Source organism: Notolepis coatsorum, assembly GCF_963971535.1.
Source record: "Notolepis coatsorum genome assembly, chromosome: 13".
NCBI lineage: Eukaryota > Metazoa > Chordata > Actinopteri > Aulopiformes > Paralepididae > Notolepis > Notolepis coatsorum.
This window is the reverse complement of record NC_140177.1, coordinates 2,352,112-2,369,011: the sequence shown is the minus strand read 5'-3', so window position 1 is coordinate 2,369,011 and position 16,900 is coordinate 2,352,112. Positions and strand designations below refer to the sequence as shown.

The following is a 16,900-nucleotide window of genomic DNA, read 5'->3' as shown; positions in this document are numbered from 1 at the left end:
TTGGAAGAAAGAAATGAAAACATGGTGTGTGTGTGTTGGAAGACTGAAATGAAAACATGGTGTGTGTGTTGGAAGACAGAAATGAAAACATGGTGTGTGTTGGAAGAAAGAAATGAAAACATGGTGTGTGTTGGAAGAAAGAAATGAAAACATGGTGTGTGTGTGTGTTGGAAGACTGAAATGAAAACATGGTGTGTGTGTTGGAAGACAGAAATGAAAACATGGTGTGTGTTGGAAGACAGAAATGAAAACATGGTGTGTGTTGGAAGACAGGCGAGAGAGAGGACTGCAGTCCCTGAGGATATACTGTTGTGTCGTCGGTCTCCACTGTGAAATCCTGATGACCGGAGGACTAAAGTACTTCACTGCAGACACCACATCAGATGTAAATGTATGGCTTATGTATGTCGACTGTATTTAAAGGAACACGCCAACATTATGGGAAATGCACTTACTGTCCTTCTCCAGTCAAGACGGACAAGAAGATGGATATCAATTTCCTCTGTGTTCAGTGGAAAGCTATCCATCTGCAAGCTATCCTAGCTTGGCACAAAAGAATGGAAGCTGATACGAACCACTAGCCATTAGCCAAAAACACCTCTCTCGTGATTTTAAGCTAGGTTAGTGGTCCTTATCCGCTTCCATTCCTTTGTGCCAAGTTAGGCTAGCTTGCAGCCGGATAGCTTTCTACTGAACACAGCGTTACTTGGCATCTATCAGGAAGACGGCAAGTGCATTTCCCATAATGTTTGCGTGTTCCTTTAAGCACACTGTAGTCGTGCATATATATATATATATATATAGATATCTATATTTACCTAACAATCATATTTAACATTCCTCCTCATTAGAGTCCTCATCCAAGCCCTTCTATATATGGATACTAGGGATGGGTACCTTTCACATTTGATACGGTACCGGTACCTGTGAATCGATACCGGTACCCAGCGGTACCTTTTTTCGGTACTTTAGTCTCAAAAAACTTAATTTACCTACCTCAGTCGTGAAAAGAAAAAATCCAAACTTCAAATAACTACAATTTAGACCGTTTTCGGCTTGTCATTGCTCCGACTGCTTTGTTGTTGAATCAAGTCAAATCCTAGGTAAGCATATATTGTGCGTGTGAACGTTGACACGAAAAGAAAAAAAGGTAAAAAAAAACTTTATTTTATTTTCGGTATCTCACTTGAATCGATACCTTAAAAGTACCGAATTCGGTACCCATCCCTAATGGATACACCCATAGCACTTCATCACTTTTACAGAGGACCCATCCTTTACTTGTACACAGTACCCATCCTTTACTTTTACACAGTACCCATCCTTTACTTTTACACAGTACCCATCCTTTACTTTTACACAGTACCCATCCTTTACTTTTACACAGTACCCATCCTTTACTTTTACACAGTACCCATCCTTTACTTTTACACAGTACCCATCCTTTACTTTTACACAGTACCCATCCTTTACTTTTACACAGTACCCATCCTTTACTTTTACACAGTACCCATCCTTTTTTCTTTGTGTGTATATACATGATCAGCCTGATATGGGATGCCAGTATTGGCGCCTCCCTTCTAGCTGGCACAGTCTACAGAGAGGACTTGGCGTTTACATGGAGATTAAAAGCTGTCATTCGTTCACCATTGATTTTTGCTCCCAGCAGGACATTGTCAGTGTTGAACCAGACGCACGATGCTCGTGTGAAACGAAAAAAGGCATCGATTAACAAACCTGGCAGACAGTATGGGTGGAACACTGCTGATCCCGTGGCTTTACGTGTTTCACAGACAAAGATCTATTCACTTTGACTTAAACAACTTTAACATTGTTTTAAATGTTAAATGTGATCATACTATACTGGGCTACTTCATGAATGTTTTTTCTCATCTCTTTTATCTCCCCCCCCCCCCCTCCTTTCTGTTTCCTCTGGGATGGATAGAACTTGCGTAAGATGGAGGGAGGACCCCTCGAGACACGGGAGGACCCCTCGAAGGAGCTCACGGAGCTACAGAATGCTGATTGGGTAAGAGGCATCTTTTGTTAAAAGCAAGATTTGCCATAATATGTTAACTTGTATAATACTAATTAGCTCAGTTTCCATGTGTGAATATATGAATAATCTGTTTTTAAACTAAACTCCAAAGAGAGAAGAATTTAGTGATGTCATTGAACGTCAAATCCTGCAGCTGCTCCATAGATGGTGAATAATGGAACTATGATGGTACCCATGGTGATTTAACTGCGATATATTATTTATGATGGTACCCATGGTGATTTAACTCCTAGGACACTATGATGGTAACCATGGTGATTTAACTGGGACACTATGATGGTACCCATGGTGATTTAACTGGGACACTATGATGGTACCCATGGTGATTTAACTGGGACATATTATGATGGTACCCATGGTGATTTTTCGATCCCAGTAGAATCGCCATGGGTACCTACCATACCCATGGTGATTCTACTGGGATATTTTCCGAGCTGTAAGGCCATCACTTTTTTTCGTCCTAAAAGAGAACACCGGTAGTCCCGCTGCTGCAGACAGTCTTCACTTTTCAACATTCACACAACATATTCATAACAGACAACCTTTCGGTCATAACGACCGATAACGCCTGATGATGGTCGTATGACCCAAATGTTCAGCTGCCACGATGGTGTCGATTTTTTCCCTTACCGTACAAATTATGAAGCAATTATTCAAACCATCGCGGTAACCGCCATAAAGAAAATCCTCCCCAAATCATCCTAGACCCACATACCTCTTTATCCCTGAAGCAGAGCTCAGAATGGTGGCTTTTCTATTATAGTCTGGGAGGGCATTTTCAAATGCCATTTTTGCGACGCAAAAACGCACATATTATGAACTCAGCCGAAGGCAGACTGCAGGGATCTCTCCATGGTCCTGGTTGCAGAGAAAATACTCAGTTTTCAAAAATATCTGTATACATGTGGATGAGAGCATTGATCATAATGTTAATGTGCCAAAACACAGAAAATACTATGATATGGTGGCTGGGTGGCGCAGCGGACATTGCGCTCGTCACCAACGCAAGAGACACCGGGTTCAAATCCGGCTGTCGGCGTTGCCTCCGGCTTTGGCCGGCCGTCATACTAACTCAATTGGCAGAGTCAGCGGGTGGAAGTCGATAGGTGGTAATCTGGACGTTGTGGACAGCGACTCCTACAGGTCGGTTGGGGAACGCCTGCACAGCAGAGACAGGAAATGGCGGGGGTAGTGTGAGCCTCCCACACGTTACACCTCGCCAATGAGAATCCGCGCTGGCAGGGGAAAAGATATGACAGACTGCCTCCTCGTGTATCGGAGGGGACATGTGATGCAAGGCTTCTATCCTCCCTACAACCGGCCAGTGGGGGGCATATGCGAGCAACGGTCAAGACAGGGGAGGGGAGAATTGGCACAGCGAAATTGGGATGGGAGAAAAAGAGAAAAAGAGGAGAAAAAGTGGATACAAAAAAATATAAAAATACTATATCAGTATATGTGTGGACATGATGCCTCTGCCAATGATGACCGGAGTGTTGAACGTCCCGTGATGATGACCGGGAGGATGCAACCCTCTCTGCCCCCCCCCCCCACCTCAAATAGATCCGCCATCAGCTCTATTTTTTATCTTTCAAAATGTGCAGTTGCTATTGCATGCACTTATCTGCGTTTCATTACACATGAGTGCATTTACATCTACTCAGCTGCTGTGAATAAGACATAATCATCCTCTGCACTGCGTTGCCGCGGCAATGTGGTAACCATGGCAGCTCTATGCAGGACTATTCTCTCTCAACGTAACATTCTTCTCCTACACACCTGTCCAGAGAAAGCAGGTGTGCAAAATGTTACGATGCATTTTTCTTCCTAAAATCAGTGAGTGAAAGCTTTATTTCCTTCTTTTTTTTTTTAAAGTTATTTTCCTCATGCCTGAGATATTCTCAAAAGTTATTCTGAATCGTACATTAAACCTTGGTTTCTGGCACGCTTCGGGCCGCAAGCAAAAATGACTCTTTGTGGCCACGTCGCTCAACTCTACCAAGCACCAATGTATGGTACTATCTAGGGATGTCCCGATCCGATCACGTGATCGGGATCGGGGCCGATCACGTGATTTTCCGATACTTTTTTTTTTTATTCAACAAACATGACCATGTTCACGTCTTAAACTCATACTGAGGCCTTAGTTTTGGTTTTAAATTGCATATTAAATTAAATTCATTTATTTATTGTCACACAGAGCAGAAGAATTCTGCCAAAACAAACCAATAGTATCCAGCTGCAGAACGGCAGAACAGCCACACTCTCGGACCCAAATAATTTTTATTTATTTATTATAATTTTTTTTTAATCCCAATTTCTCACATTACATTCACCCTGAATGTTGACGTTATCCAGGTGAAAAGTTAACTTCATTCAAGCGAGGCATTGCAATCCTTGACATAAATCATTTGATGTATTATTAAATCAAAGGAAATGCGTTTGGGTCTGAGAGTGTGGCTGGTCTGCCGTTCTGCAGCTGGATACTATTGGTTTGTTTTGGCAAAATTCTTCTGCTCTGTGTGACAATAAATAAATGAATGATGATATGCAATTTAAAACAAAAACTAAGGCCTCAGTATGAGTTTAAGACGTGAACATGGTCATGTTTGTTGAATAAATAAAAAATAAAAAATTGATCGGATCGGGAAATATCGGTATCGGTAGATACTCAAAATCACATGATCGGGATCGGATCGGGAGCAAAAAAACGTGATCGGATCCCTAGTACTATCCGAAAACCACATAGACATTCTTTGCCAACCTCACTGTGTATGTAACTGACTTAACTTAACTGTATATTTAGACCGTTTTCGGCTTGCCATTGCTCCGACTGCTTTGTTGTTGAATCAAGTCAAATCCTAGGTAAGCATATATTGTGCGTGTGAACGTTGACATGAAAAGAAAAAAGGTAAAAAAAAAAGAAAAATTCAATCTTTTTATTTATTTTTTCTCCGGTATCTCACTTGAATCGATACTCGGTAGTACCGACGTGTTTCGGTTCGGTACCTTAAAAGTACCGAATTCGGTAGCGGTACCCATCCCTAATGGATACACCCATAGCACTTCATCACTTTTACCTTTACAGCCTTTCCACTGTATCTATTAACTATGTTTTCCAACCATGTACACAACAGCTATGTTAAATTTTATTTTATTTTATTAGACATTTAAAAAAATACAAGATTCCAGAAAAACGTCAAGGATGCTACACAAAAAAGTCGAGACTTATTTCCATTGTGGTCCTTGGTCTCAGACAGACAAGCGACACAAAACATGACTACAAATAACAATTTGACAAACTACATAGACTTGAACATTTTAAATGCAGTACAAACGTAGCCACAGGCAACAATGTATCAGACAACATTTTCATGCATCTATTTTTTGACATTGTCAAGGAGCCATGATTTGACTTTTTTCTTAAATTGTGTCTGCTACTGATGCATTTTAGCTGTGAAGGTAGCAAATTCCAATTTGTGGCTCCCCCAGAATTTAAAAGAACATTTGCCCATATTTGTTTTGAACCTTGGAATACGCAGGTCAACAATGCTGGCTCTGGTGTTATGGGTATACTATGCATGTCCCTGTTCCACTGAAAATAATGTGTAAGATAAAACTTATCAACTGTGTGGTTGTGCCGTAGGCGCGGTTCTGGGTGCAGGTGATGAGGGACCTGCGTCACGGCGTCCAGCTGAAGAAGGTCCAGGAGCGCCAGTACAACCCGCTGGCCATCGAGTTCCAGCTGTCGCCCTACGAGATGCTGATGGACGACATCCGCTCGCAGCGCTTCAAGCTGCGCACGGTCATGGTGAGGGTTGCACTCTGCTGGACCCATTCAGATTCCTTTAGCGTCACTTGTTTCAGTACTCTACAGCGAGAAGAGTGAACATCTATTTAGTGGTCCCTCGACTATAGCGGATTCCAATAATACAAATACAAAAATGTTTGCATAGAATAAAATAAGATGACTAAAATAAAGATGACTATATACAGTTCTTAAAAAGTGTGCAGTACAATACATTTAGCATAGAATAAAATAAGATGACTAAAATAAAGATGACTATATACAGTTCTTAAAAAGTGTGCTGTGCAATACAATACATTTAGCGTAGAATAAAATAAGATGACTAAAATAAAGATGACTATATACAGTTCTTAAAAAGTGTGCATTGCAGATCAGGATGTAGGTATTATACTATATGAAATTGAATAACAAAAACATGTACAGTTCCAAAAAAGTGTGATGAGCAATGTGCACATTTTTAGCAGTGTGTAGAATGCAATGTGCAATACAGTTTTAAGTCTGTATTTAGACTGTAGCTGGTTTCAACTTGACCACAGAGTTCTAGAACTGAACTGTCACTACAGCCGAGGCATCGTTTATGTCTTGACCGTTGTTGACATTATTTGGGACTTCCAAATAAAGGAAAGTAGTAGTTATTGTATTTTTCTAAGCTGTACAACAACTGTTTATCACGGTCATAGAGATATACCTGGCCAAGGTTCATTACATTACGTCATTGGCAAACGGGAATAAACCCCAACAGGAAGGCAACTGTAGTCGAAACTGCTGCCTAGCACAACACCCCACTGCAGCTCTCTGTGCAGACCAAATAAATGTGTAGACGATAGACATGTATCTCCGTTACACAAAGGTATAGGTTTGACCTTACCATTTGCTCAGTCTGGCTTTTGCTGAATGAATAAATAAACGTTTTAATTGTATAGAATAAAATGTGAGGTCTCTAATTAATCCTCCAGGTTCTGGGGGTTCCAAAAAACACTGACTTACCCATGTGGCGTTTGGTCTTATTTAGACCTAAATCTAGTCTAAATGTTTTTATTAGACTCTTATTACTAATCATCCATTACCCTAATTCTACCAATGATTTATAGTAGAGGCATTTCTAACTGCCTTTGTCTTGGTACAGATAACCAGCTTGCCTCTGTCCATGTAGAGCGTGTAGACCTAGACTTTGCACCAAGTTCAAGTTTCAAGTTTGTTTATTCAATTCAATTCAATTCAATAAAAAAAAACGTTATTAGTCCCGCAAGGGGCAATTTAAGGCATGACACGGCAAAAGAAAAAGGGGACACGAGACATACATGACACTTCAAAGCATAAAAGACATGACACTGCCACTATTGATCAGTCAGTCGAATAAATAAATAAATGGATTCGGTCGGTATAAAAAGTGCACTTTCGTCAAAAATATTAAAATCAAGGGGTCAAAGGGTGCACGTTAGTAAACTGACCTTTCCTTGTACTGTGGCCATTCACCAGTCGAATGGCCTCTGGTACAAACCCACATTTTCTTCTGTTTGTTTTGCAGGCAGGCTGTCTAAAGCGCTTTCCTCAGGGCAGCAGGTCAAAACACACATGAAGGACATGTGTGGGGTCATCAATTATTTTATGTGCTTTCTTGAGCACTTGAGCATTGTAAAACTGCATTCGGGATCTTTGTGTTCTGCCGATAATTGTTGAGCTAAGGTTGACAACACCTTGCAGTTTGTTCTTGTCTCTATTAAATATCACAATAAAATACAGGTACTTCACGGTGAAATGCTTGGTTCTGTATGAGCCCCTGAGAGTGTACTTCATACCAAATAATTTTTTTAAAGTAAGAAAGTAAGTTAAAAAAAAAAAAAAGGTTAAGAGGAATATACAATATACAATCTAAAGTAGTAAAAATTAGTAAACAAGTGAGGTACAATGCAGAAAATGAGGTACAACACTTTGTGGTAAGGTGCAATTTCAAATGAGGTATGAATGTAGTGCAAATCTCTTTAATAATAGATACATATAATGTAGTGTTAAAGTGTCTAAAGTAGGGATGTTCGATGTTGGCTTTTTTACCGATATCCGATATACCGATATTGTCCAACTCTTAATTTCCGATACGATATATATGCGGGGTTCCCCCCCCCCCCCCCCCCCAAAAGATACAGATAATTTCCGATATTTAATGCCAATATCGGTAGGCCGATAATATCGGACATCCCTAGTCTAAAGTGAGTGTTACGTGTGCAGAGTCTCTACCAGCTGGGCCCGCTATTGGAAAATGATGCCCATCATTTTAACAACACACGTTAATTGGCCCATGGGGACATTAACACTTTCCCCGCCAATCACGTTGTATGACGTGTTTCAAGTGCATGCGAATTCTGCCAATCCACGGCGTACGACGTTATTGAGATCATATTTCATATTTTTGCCATGGTATTCATATTTCCCTCACGGAGCCTGGTCTGATGCTGTGTGAGCCGGCACAACTCTGCAACGCTTCAATACTGCCCCCTGGTGGATGATCGGCGAGTTGCCAAACCGGAAATGGCCGGTTGGATATCGGTGCGTCTCCTAAATGCGTCCGGCCACTCGCATATCGTTGCAGGACTCTAGCCACACACCGTGGATATGGATCTCTGCCATAACTCAATAATCGACATGATTTGGGCGTGTATTGTTATTATACAAACCGGAAATGGATCGACTCGATCCCCATCAAATAACTGGGATCTTTTTGCTCCAGTCTCATCGCCCAACGGTAAGAGGATGCTGACGTTACTTTCAGCCTGTTTGTTTATTATTATCCATGCAAACTGCTCGGATCTATATATCACCCATACTACATAAAGCATTTAACGACTATCACGGAATTATAAATGACCCTCCGTCCATCCGCACATGATCAGTCATAACGTTTAGGATAATGTACAGTTGAAATTTTAATATAGCGTGGATCGGCAACAAACGGCATTTGATAATCTATATATGCATTTATGCCTATATCTCACGTTCTAGGAATTACTGCAGAAAACGATAAAAACATATTTATATTCTAGACGGTATTTTCGTATGAATGTGTGAATGAAAAGGTTAAACGTTCCTACATTCTGAACGATAGATAATCGATGTTGACTGGGCCATAGTAATGTCAATTTAGCAATGTGTTAACGTGTGTTGTCGGGCCTTACAAATAAATTTGATTTGATTTGATCATGCTGTAGCAAGCCCACTCACAGTATGAATGGACCTATCTCAAACCCTGCCCTCTTCTTGATCCTCCAATCACAACGGTTGCTTCCCTCTGACAAACTAAGGAAGAGAACGAGAAAAGGGAACAAGAAAAGAGGGTGGAGTTTGAGAGGACGATTACAAGGTATCGAAAGAAATCGCTGTCCTTCAAAATGTTGGGTTACTTTTCTTCAAGTTGATGGATATAAATCAGTTTTTCAGGGCCCACCTGTAAAAACGGGTATGTCTGCCCTGTATAGATGGTGGACTCCTGTATAGATGGACTCCTGTATAGATGGACTCCTGTATAGATGGAGGACTCCTGTATAGATGGACTCCTGTATAGATGGACTCCTGTATAGATGGACTCCTGTATAGATGGAGGACTCCTGTATAGATGGACTCCTGTATAGATGGAGGACTCCTGTATAGATGGACTCCTGTATAGATGGAGGACTCCTGTATAGATGGAGGACTCCTGTATAGATGGAGGACTCCTGTATAGATGGAGGACTCCTGTATAGATGGAGGACTCCTGTATAGATGGAGGACTCCTGTATAGATGGACTCCTGTATAGATGGAGGACTCCTGTATAGATGGACTCCTGTATAGATGGACTCCTGTATAGATGGACTCCTGTATATATGGACTCCTGTATAGATGGAGGACTCCTGTATAGATGGACTCCTGTATAGATGGACTCCTGTATAGATGGACTCCTGTATAGATGGACTCCTGTATAGATGGACTCCTGTATAGATGGAGGACTCGGGTTTAGATGGACTCCTGTATAGATGGAGGACTGAACATTTTAAACAAAGTGCTTTCATGCTACAAAAGTATCATGGTATTTTAAAACTGGAATGAGAACCAGTATTGTTATACTAATCTTTCCATTGATACCAAGCCCTAGTCATGAATGAAAAAAGATTCTCTTGTCTGGAATGATAAATGATATTGTTTATTCGCAATACAATGAAAACTATTGTCCAGGCTTTACCAGCAAATGTTTTCTCGAATGCGGTCAAACATGTTTTAGAACACGGAGTAGAACCTACTCTTAGTTCCTTCCAGTACACATTTATCAATGACAAGCTCCCAATGCATCTTTTAAAGGGGAACTACGTCCAATTTTTAAGAATGCATGCATGTTATTCCTATGATCTTAGAAAATCCAAAGATATGAGAAACGAACCACTCTTCCACATCCAAAAACTAGAGTGCTAAAACCTGTGATGTCATCGAGTATAAAGTCTGGAGCTGCTCCATAGACGATGAATTGGTAACGATGTTATAGGTGACATAATTGAGAGGGGGGGGGGTGTTCTGAGTGCACAGAAACATGTCTTCTTTCAGAACGGAGATTACTATTTGTTACGTGTACATTCACAGGGTGGTGGGTACTTACTGGCTTGTGTTGCATTCACATGGTGGTGTGGCTGCAGTGGCGGCTCGCCACTAGGGGCGCAAGGGCGCCGACCCACCTGCTGGCCAGCTGCTGTTAAATCAGAGAAGAAGACAATAAAACTTTTTCGTTTTTGTGTTTTATAGCCCTATAAATAATATAAACATGTTTAAAATGAATAATATTTACTCATTTTAAGTGTTTGTATTTCCAATGCACAATATAACGTTATTATCTAAATTAAAAAAACATCGTTTTCATGAGCAGGAAGTGACGTTTTTTTTTATTTTTTCGTATTTCTCGCCCGGGCTAGAAGCGATAGCGCTCTGAGTGCGCGTCACAGTTTGATCGCTGTCTCCGTCACAGCCAATCAGTGCATACGGCGTTGTGCGTTGAAATATGACTATTATGTTGGAATCCGAGCGCGATTTGAAGCGGTCTAGGCAGCAGCGTGAACTTCCGTGAAGAATTTCCATAGCCGCATTTCGCTCAGACGCTCTCTGATTGGCCGACGCCAGTATTTTTTTCCATGGCAGAATTTCACAGAGACGATCTCTGATTGGCCGAATCCAATTTCTAATGTTCCAATTCTAGCTTCTAGCTTGGTTCCTAGGTTGGTCTAGGTTGTTTGTCTTAGAGCGTGCCGTCACTGCCGTGACTGCAAGTTCTTTAGACTGTTAAGCTTAGGCACTCTTTCAAAGTTGGTTAAGGTTAGAGTTTGTCTTAGAGCATGGCGATAGAACGCCAGGTAGTTTGCAGTCTGTTCGAGCGGAAATGGACAAAGGAATGTACTTGTTGAGTGTTGTGCTAACGAGCTCAGCTAACACTTGGCTAACAAGCTATATGGCGGATTATACACGTTTATCAAGCTCTCCTGCCCTGGACGTTTCAACTAAACAGTGAGTCTCTCTCTCTCTCTCTCTCTCTCTCTCTCTCTCTCTCTCTCTGTGCTTAACGTTAACGTTTGTAAATAGTTTTTTTTAGGAGCAGTACTACTGCTGGCCATTCATGAAGCGAGACATTGCTGATTGTAACTGCCTAGCCAGCCGTGTATCAATCTTGGATGCAATAATAACGTTACTTACCACACTGACTATGTCGATGGCTCATTGATTTAACTACTGCAGCTCTCTCGGATTGAAAATACGTGGATTATGGCTTGTTCAATATCGTCTATGTTTGAATGAATGAGAACTTTATTAACAGATTGCAGAATGGGTACAATACAGTACGGCTCAATACACACAATTGTTAAGGGGATGCAGACCAGAGAAAGACGTTTGTCTTGTTTACATCAGGGTCCCAGATTTTCGATTCATATCGATAGTTTAATAGCTAGCCTTGGCTCGTTTAACAATATGCAAAATATGTGTACAGCCCTGTACTCATACTGAAGTTATTCTTGGTATATAATAGGTCTGATTGTGTAACGAATCGATTCCACGTCGCGCTGTGTGTGAGAGAGAGAAGGAGAGAGGGAGAGATCTGCCTGTGTTTGGAGACGGGCAAGTTTTGTTTCTAACTTTTCTATTTATATTGTGTTTCAAGTTGTGAATTAGAGTCTAGACTATACTTTATTTGACTGGTTGTGTGTTGTTGTAGTAACAGCTGAGCGACTCGTTCATAAGAGCCGATTCATTGCCGTGAGCGTGAGTCGAATCGCTCACGTCTTGCCATGAGTCTTGCGTGGTACAGTACTGTACTGTACATGTTTGCAAAATATTTGGTATAGCGCCCCTAGTGGCGAAGTACCCACCGGCCGCCACTGTGTGGCTGTACTGTGTGTGTGTAGTGTGTTAACCCTAACCCTCTGGTTTCTGGGAGAGAGAGAGAGTAGGTCTAACTCCTCTGGTTTCTGGGAGAGAGTAGGTCACAAATATTGAGCGAACTGTCCCGAGGCCACGGAAATAACATATTAGAATTCATCATTTGGATTTTCTTCCCCCTTTTTTTTTATTATTTACCGTAAATCTCCAATACACCTTTTTATTGATTTTTAAAAGTTGAGACTGTGGATCAGCTCGACTGGGTCTTCCATCAAGTCTCCATGTAAAACACACATTTTCTTTTTTGTGGGTAATATAGGTAATGTGCTAGTCAGTGTGATGGATGCATTTTAGTAATGCCTTTTTTTATTTAGAAGCGCTTTTCAACAAACATGGACACGAGGAAACGAGTCAAATGAAAGCAGAGGAACATATATATTAGTTTTTCTTGATTGGAATTGGTGTTTGTTACCAATGTTGTGTATGACCTACTGTTTGTATAACGTCACCATCGTCCTCAGTGCCACGGTTTACTAGGGCTAGACTGATCCGCCGATACATCGTTATTGTTGGTCAAAGTGCCACCGATGTATCCGTGTTCCATGTTGTTGTTCCAATAGAACATCTTACCTTGACATGTTGATTTATATTTGACATTGTTCTTGGTTGCATCTGTAATGTATAGCCCTTGCTGCTTATCCCATCAGACGACATATTTTACAACATTCTTTCATGGTGTGTATCGGGACTTGGCTATAAAGTAAAAAAAACACATAATTTTGTGGAGCTGTTTTTAGCACAGCTGTGTTGAAGAAGAGTAATGCCCCACTGGGCTCAAGGCCCCGTTGACCCCCGTGTGTATGTGTGTGTGTGTGTGTGTGTGTGTGTGTGTGTGGTATCGGAACACTGCTCTCCATTATACACTGACTGTATGCAGGGTTTATATCGGTACTCTATAGGGAGGTGTAGTGGTTCCTTTATTACCGTTTCCCGCCGGAAAGCTTTCCAATGTTCATGAGGCAGAATTGTTACAATAGCCGATAATCCATTTTCCCAATGATAAATAGTTAAATACCTATACGGGTGGACCTCGCGGGCGGTCAAAAGCGACGTCGGACTACACCTCCCTATACAGAGGCGTTACCTCAGACCTTTGAAACGTATCCTAATGTCAGATAAGAGGTTATTGATGGATGAAACGTATCCTTGTCAGATAAGAGGTTATTGATGGACGAAGTGCATGTGGTGCTCGCTGAGCTGTACCATAAAAGTCTCTCAGGAATGCTGATCACGCTGCTGTTAGTTTGCCCTTGGCCCTCTAGTTGTTGTGCTTAGGAGAGTATTTCACAAAGCAGGATTAGCAAGGTAGCTAATGAAGACATTTTAATTACTGTATATCTTGATGTTTTGGATTTGAATCCGTAAACCTAAACCTAAATATTAGGTTTAGACCTGTGACTCGGTTATAAATATTGGGTAAAAAAATTTTGTTAAATCTTTTTAATTTTGTTCAAGTTCAGTGAGATTCTTGGAAAACTGTAATCCCCTGGTCTCTGAGATCATGCCATGGTGATCATGCGATGGTAATCGTAACACACTGCTCTCTCTCTTCCCACGTTAATCCAGGTCAACGGCGCCATCCCTCCCAGATTAAAGAAGAGTGCCCATGAGGTCATCCTGGACTTCATCAGGTCACGACCTCCACTCAACCCTGTGAGTTCTCAAAATCAAGTACCCATACTCGTACAGTCAGCAGAATGTGTTTTTAAAATCAAGTACTCATACGGTCAGCAGAATGTGTTTAAAATCACGTACCCATACGGTCAGCAGAATGTGTTTAAAATCAAGTACCCATACGGTCAGCAGAATGTGTTTAAAATCAAGTACTCATACGGTCAGCAGAATGTGTTTAAAATCAAGTACCCATACGGTCAGCAGAATGTGTTTAAAATCAAGTACTCATACGGTCAGCAGAATGTGTTTAAAATCAAGTACCCATACGGTCAGCAGAATGTGTTTAAAATCAAGTACCCATACGGTCACCAGAATGTTTAAAATCAAGTACCCATACGGTCACCAGAATGTTTAAAATCAAGTACCCATACGGTCAAATGTGTTTAAAATCAAGTACCCATACGGTCACCAGAATGTTTAAAATCAAGTACCCATACGGTCACCAGAATGTTTAAAATCAAGTACCCATACGGTCAAATGTGTTTAAAATCAAGTACCCATACGGTCAAATGTGTTTAAAATCAAGTATCCATACGGTCACCAGAATGTGTTTAAAATAAAAAAAAAACATATCTTTTAACTAGGGATGTCCGATATTATCGGCCTACCGATATTATCGGCCGGTATTGGCATTAAAATGTGATATCGGAAAATATCTGTATCGGTTTTCAAATATTCTTAATTTTTTTTTTTTTTTACATTTATTTAACCTTTATTTACCCAGGCAAGCAAGTAAGAACTAATTCTCATTTTAATTATTGTCAAAAGTATGCATAATGTTGTGTTAATTCCACGGCAAGAGATATGTAATGTTAATTACCTGAAATTATTCAGTTTTTTTGGGCGGGGGGGAACCCTGCATGTATCGGAAATTAAGAGTTGGGCTCTTAAAAAAACATCCCTACTTTTAACCTTTTAACTCGAGTGGCAATAATAACGGCTGCCTGTCAATCAATACCATGCTGATAATGACACAGTCATGGACTTGTCCAGGGACTTGAGGTAAACCTCACCACGGTCGCCCCGGAGACGATGACCAGGTGTTAACTCAAAGCAGTGGCATCATTTCAGTAAGAGCCAAGGTATGGCAAGGAGGGAGGGTGGCTTTTTTTTTTTTTTTTTTTTTTTTGTCAAATCAGTTGTGTTTGGTGAGTTGTTTCTATACAATTTCACTTGTATGACATTTTGGTATGACACAGGACTACAAAATCATTTGGTATAGAAATGTGTCAACAGACTAAAGCAGGGAACCACAATATTTTGCATACAAATTATGCTGAGCAGAATGTAATATCATAGCTGTCTATTTATTTTTCTTGCAATTGAGCCAATTTTCCTTAGGTATGATTTTGAGGTGTGCGTTCAACAGAATGTAGTATCAAAAACACGTTCACAAAGAGTATGGGTTACTGAATGCTGAACTGCACTGTTATAATCACTAAGCCATTGTAAGACCACCTGTGTCCCTGTATCACTTGTCTCTGCTGCCCTTTGATTAAAAAACGTCCGTATCTCCATTTTCCTTTAATATCAAAACATGCTAGGGCTGTACCAAATAGTTTGAAGCTTCGTTCATAATGTTGACATTCGAAATCTAAATCAACATTAAACATTTTTATAAATAAATAAAAAAGTTTAAATCTTTTTTTATATATTAATTTGCCAATGTATGGCGAGTGCCATACCAAAACGACGCCCCTGACTCAAAGCGCCCCCTTGTCATGGCAGGCGGCAGCCCGGAAGCTGAAGCCCCACCCCCCCCGGCCCCGGAGCCTCCACGAGCGGCTGCTGGAGGGCATCAAGGCTGAGAGGAAGCTCCGCCCCGTCTCGCCAGACATGGTGCGCCGAAACCGCCTGGGTGAGATAACTAAACACGCCCACAGACGCATGACACTCTCATACCTGAGCCTTTGACTGCCATAGAGGCACATGCATTAGGCCAGGGGTGTAAAGTACCGGAGTAATTGTACTTTGTTACAATACTTAAGTACTGTTTTTTGGGGATTTGTACTTTACTCAAGTATTATTATGTTTGTATACTTGTACTTTTACTCAATTACATTTCAGAGGAAAAAAAACATACTTTTTACTCATTACATTTAAAATGCAGACCTACAAAGTACAAATCTCACAGGTCCAAACATTTTAATTAGTATATTTGTTTATCTGGCCGAACTAACGTTAACGTTATTAATCCTGCGGCCGCACTTTATTTAAAACCAGCCAATCAAATCCCCATCATAGACGGTCAGAGTGACGAGCTACAGAAGACGGCCACAAACGCTAGTACGAGTGATGAAGAGGACGAAACGGAACATTTCATTGCCCCGTAATAAAAAAAAGTTTTTACTTTGACTTTTTAGTACTTAAGTACATTTAAAAGTAGAAACTTTTGACTTTTATTAAAGTGTCTTTTTAGCCAGATACTCTGACTTTTACTTGAGTACGATTTTGAGACGGTACCCATACTTTCACTTACAAGTATAATAATCTGGGTACTTTTTACACCCCTGCATAAGGCCCTCACATTCACATACAGACGCACACATGTACATAGCAAGAACCCATGTGCAGCGCCCACATACAAACTCAGTTCAGCTGTGATGGTATTCTCATGGCCGTGTCATGCCTAGTACCCGTAGGATGCAATGCCACAGATGAGTAGCCGAGGTTTCAAGTCATTGAATGATTCAGAATGGAGTCACGGCTGGTTGTTGTTCCTCCTCCAGCTCCAGGGCAGCCTGCATGTATCACGTCTGTCGTCTACTCATTACACTGTTCCACCCTGTGGCTCATCCTGCTATAGGGCTGTCACTTTAACTCATTGACCGCCACGTTGGGAACGGGATATGACTTATGTGCTGCCAACGCATTAAACCTATGGAGTCGCTCACCTTGTTTGCGGGTTTATAACTAT

General features: G+C 40.9%; 1 protein-coding gene across 3 annotated transcripts in view; it reads left to right on the top strand.

Moving 5' to 3' along the window:
- Positions 1–16,900, top strand: part of spire1a (spire-type actin nucleation factor 1a) — a 108,984-nt gene that overhangs the window by 60,846 nt on the left and 31,238 nt on the right. For all 3 annotated transcript variants that reach the window (XM_084327945.1, XM_084327944.1, XM_084327943.1), the window contains exons 5-8: positions 1,946–2,029; positions 5,706–5,870; positions 13,876–13,962; positions 15,712–15,841. In XM_084327945.1, the coding sequence (XP_084184071.1) occupies positions 1,946–2,029; positions 5,706–5,870; positions 13,876–13,962; positions 15,712–15,841 (466 nt within the window). The remainder of the gene's footprint in view (positions 1–1,945; positions 2,030–5,705; positions 5,871–13,875; positions 13,963–15,711; positions 15,842–16,900) is intronic.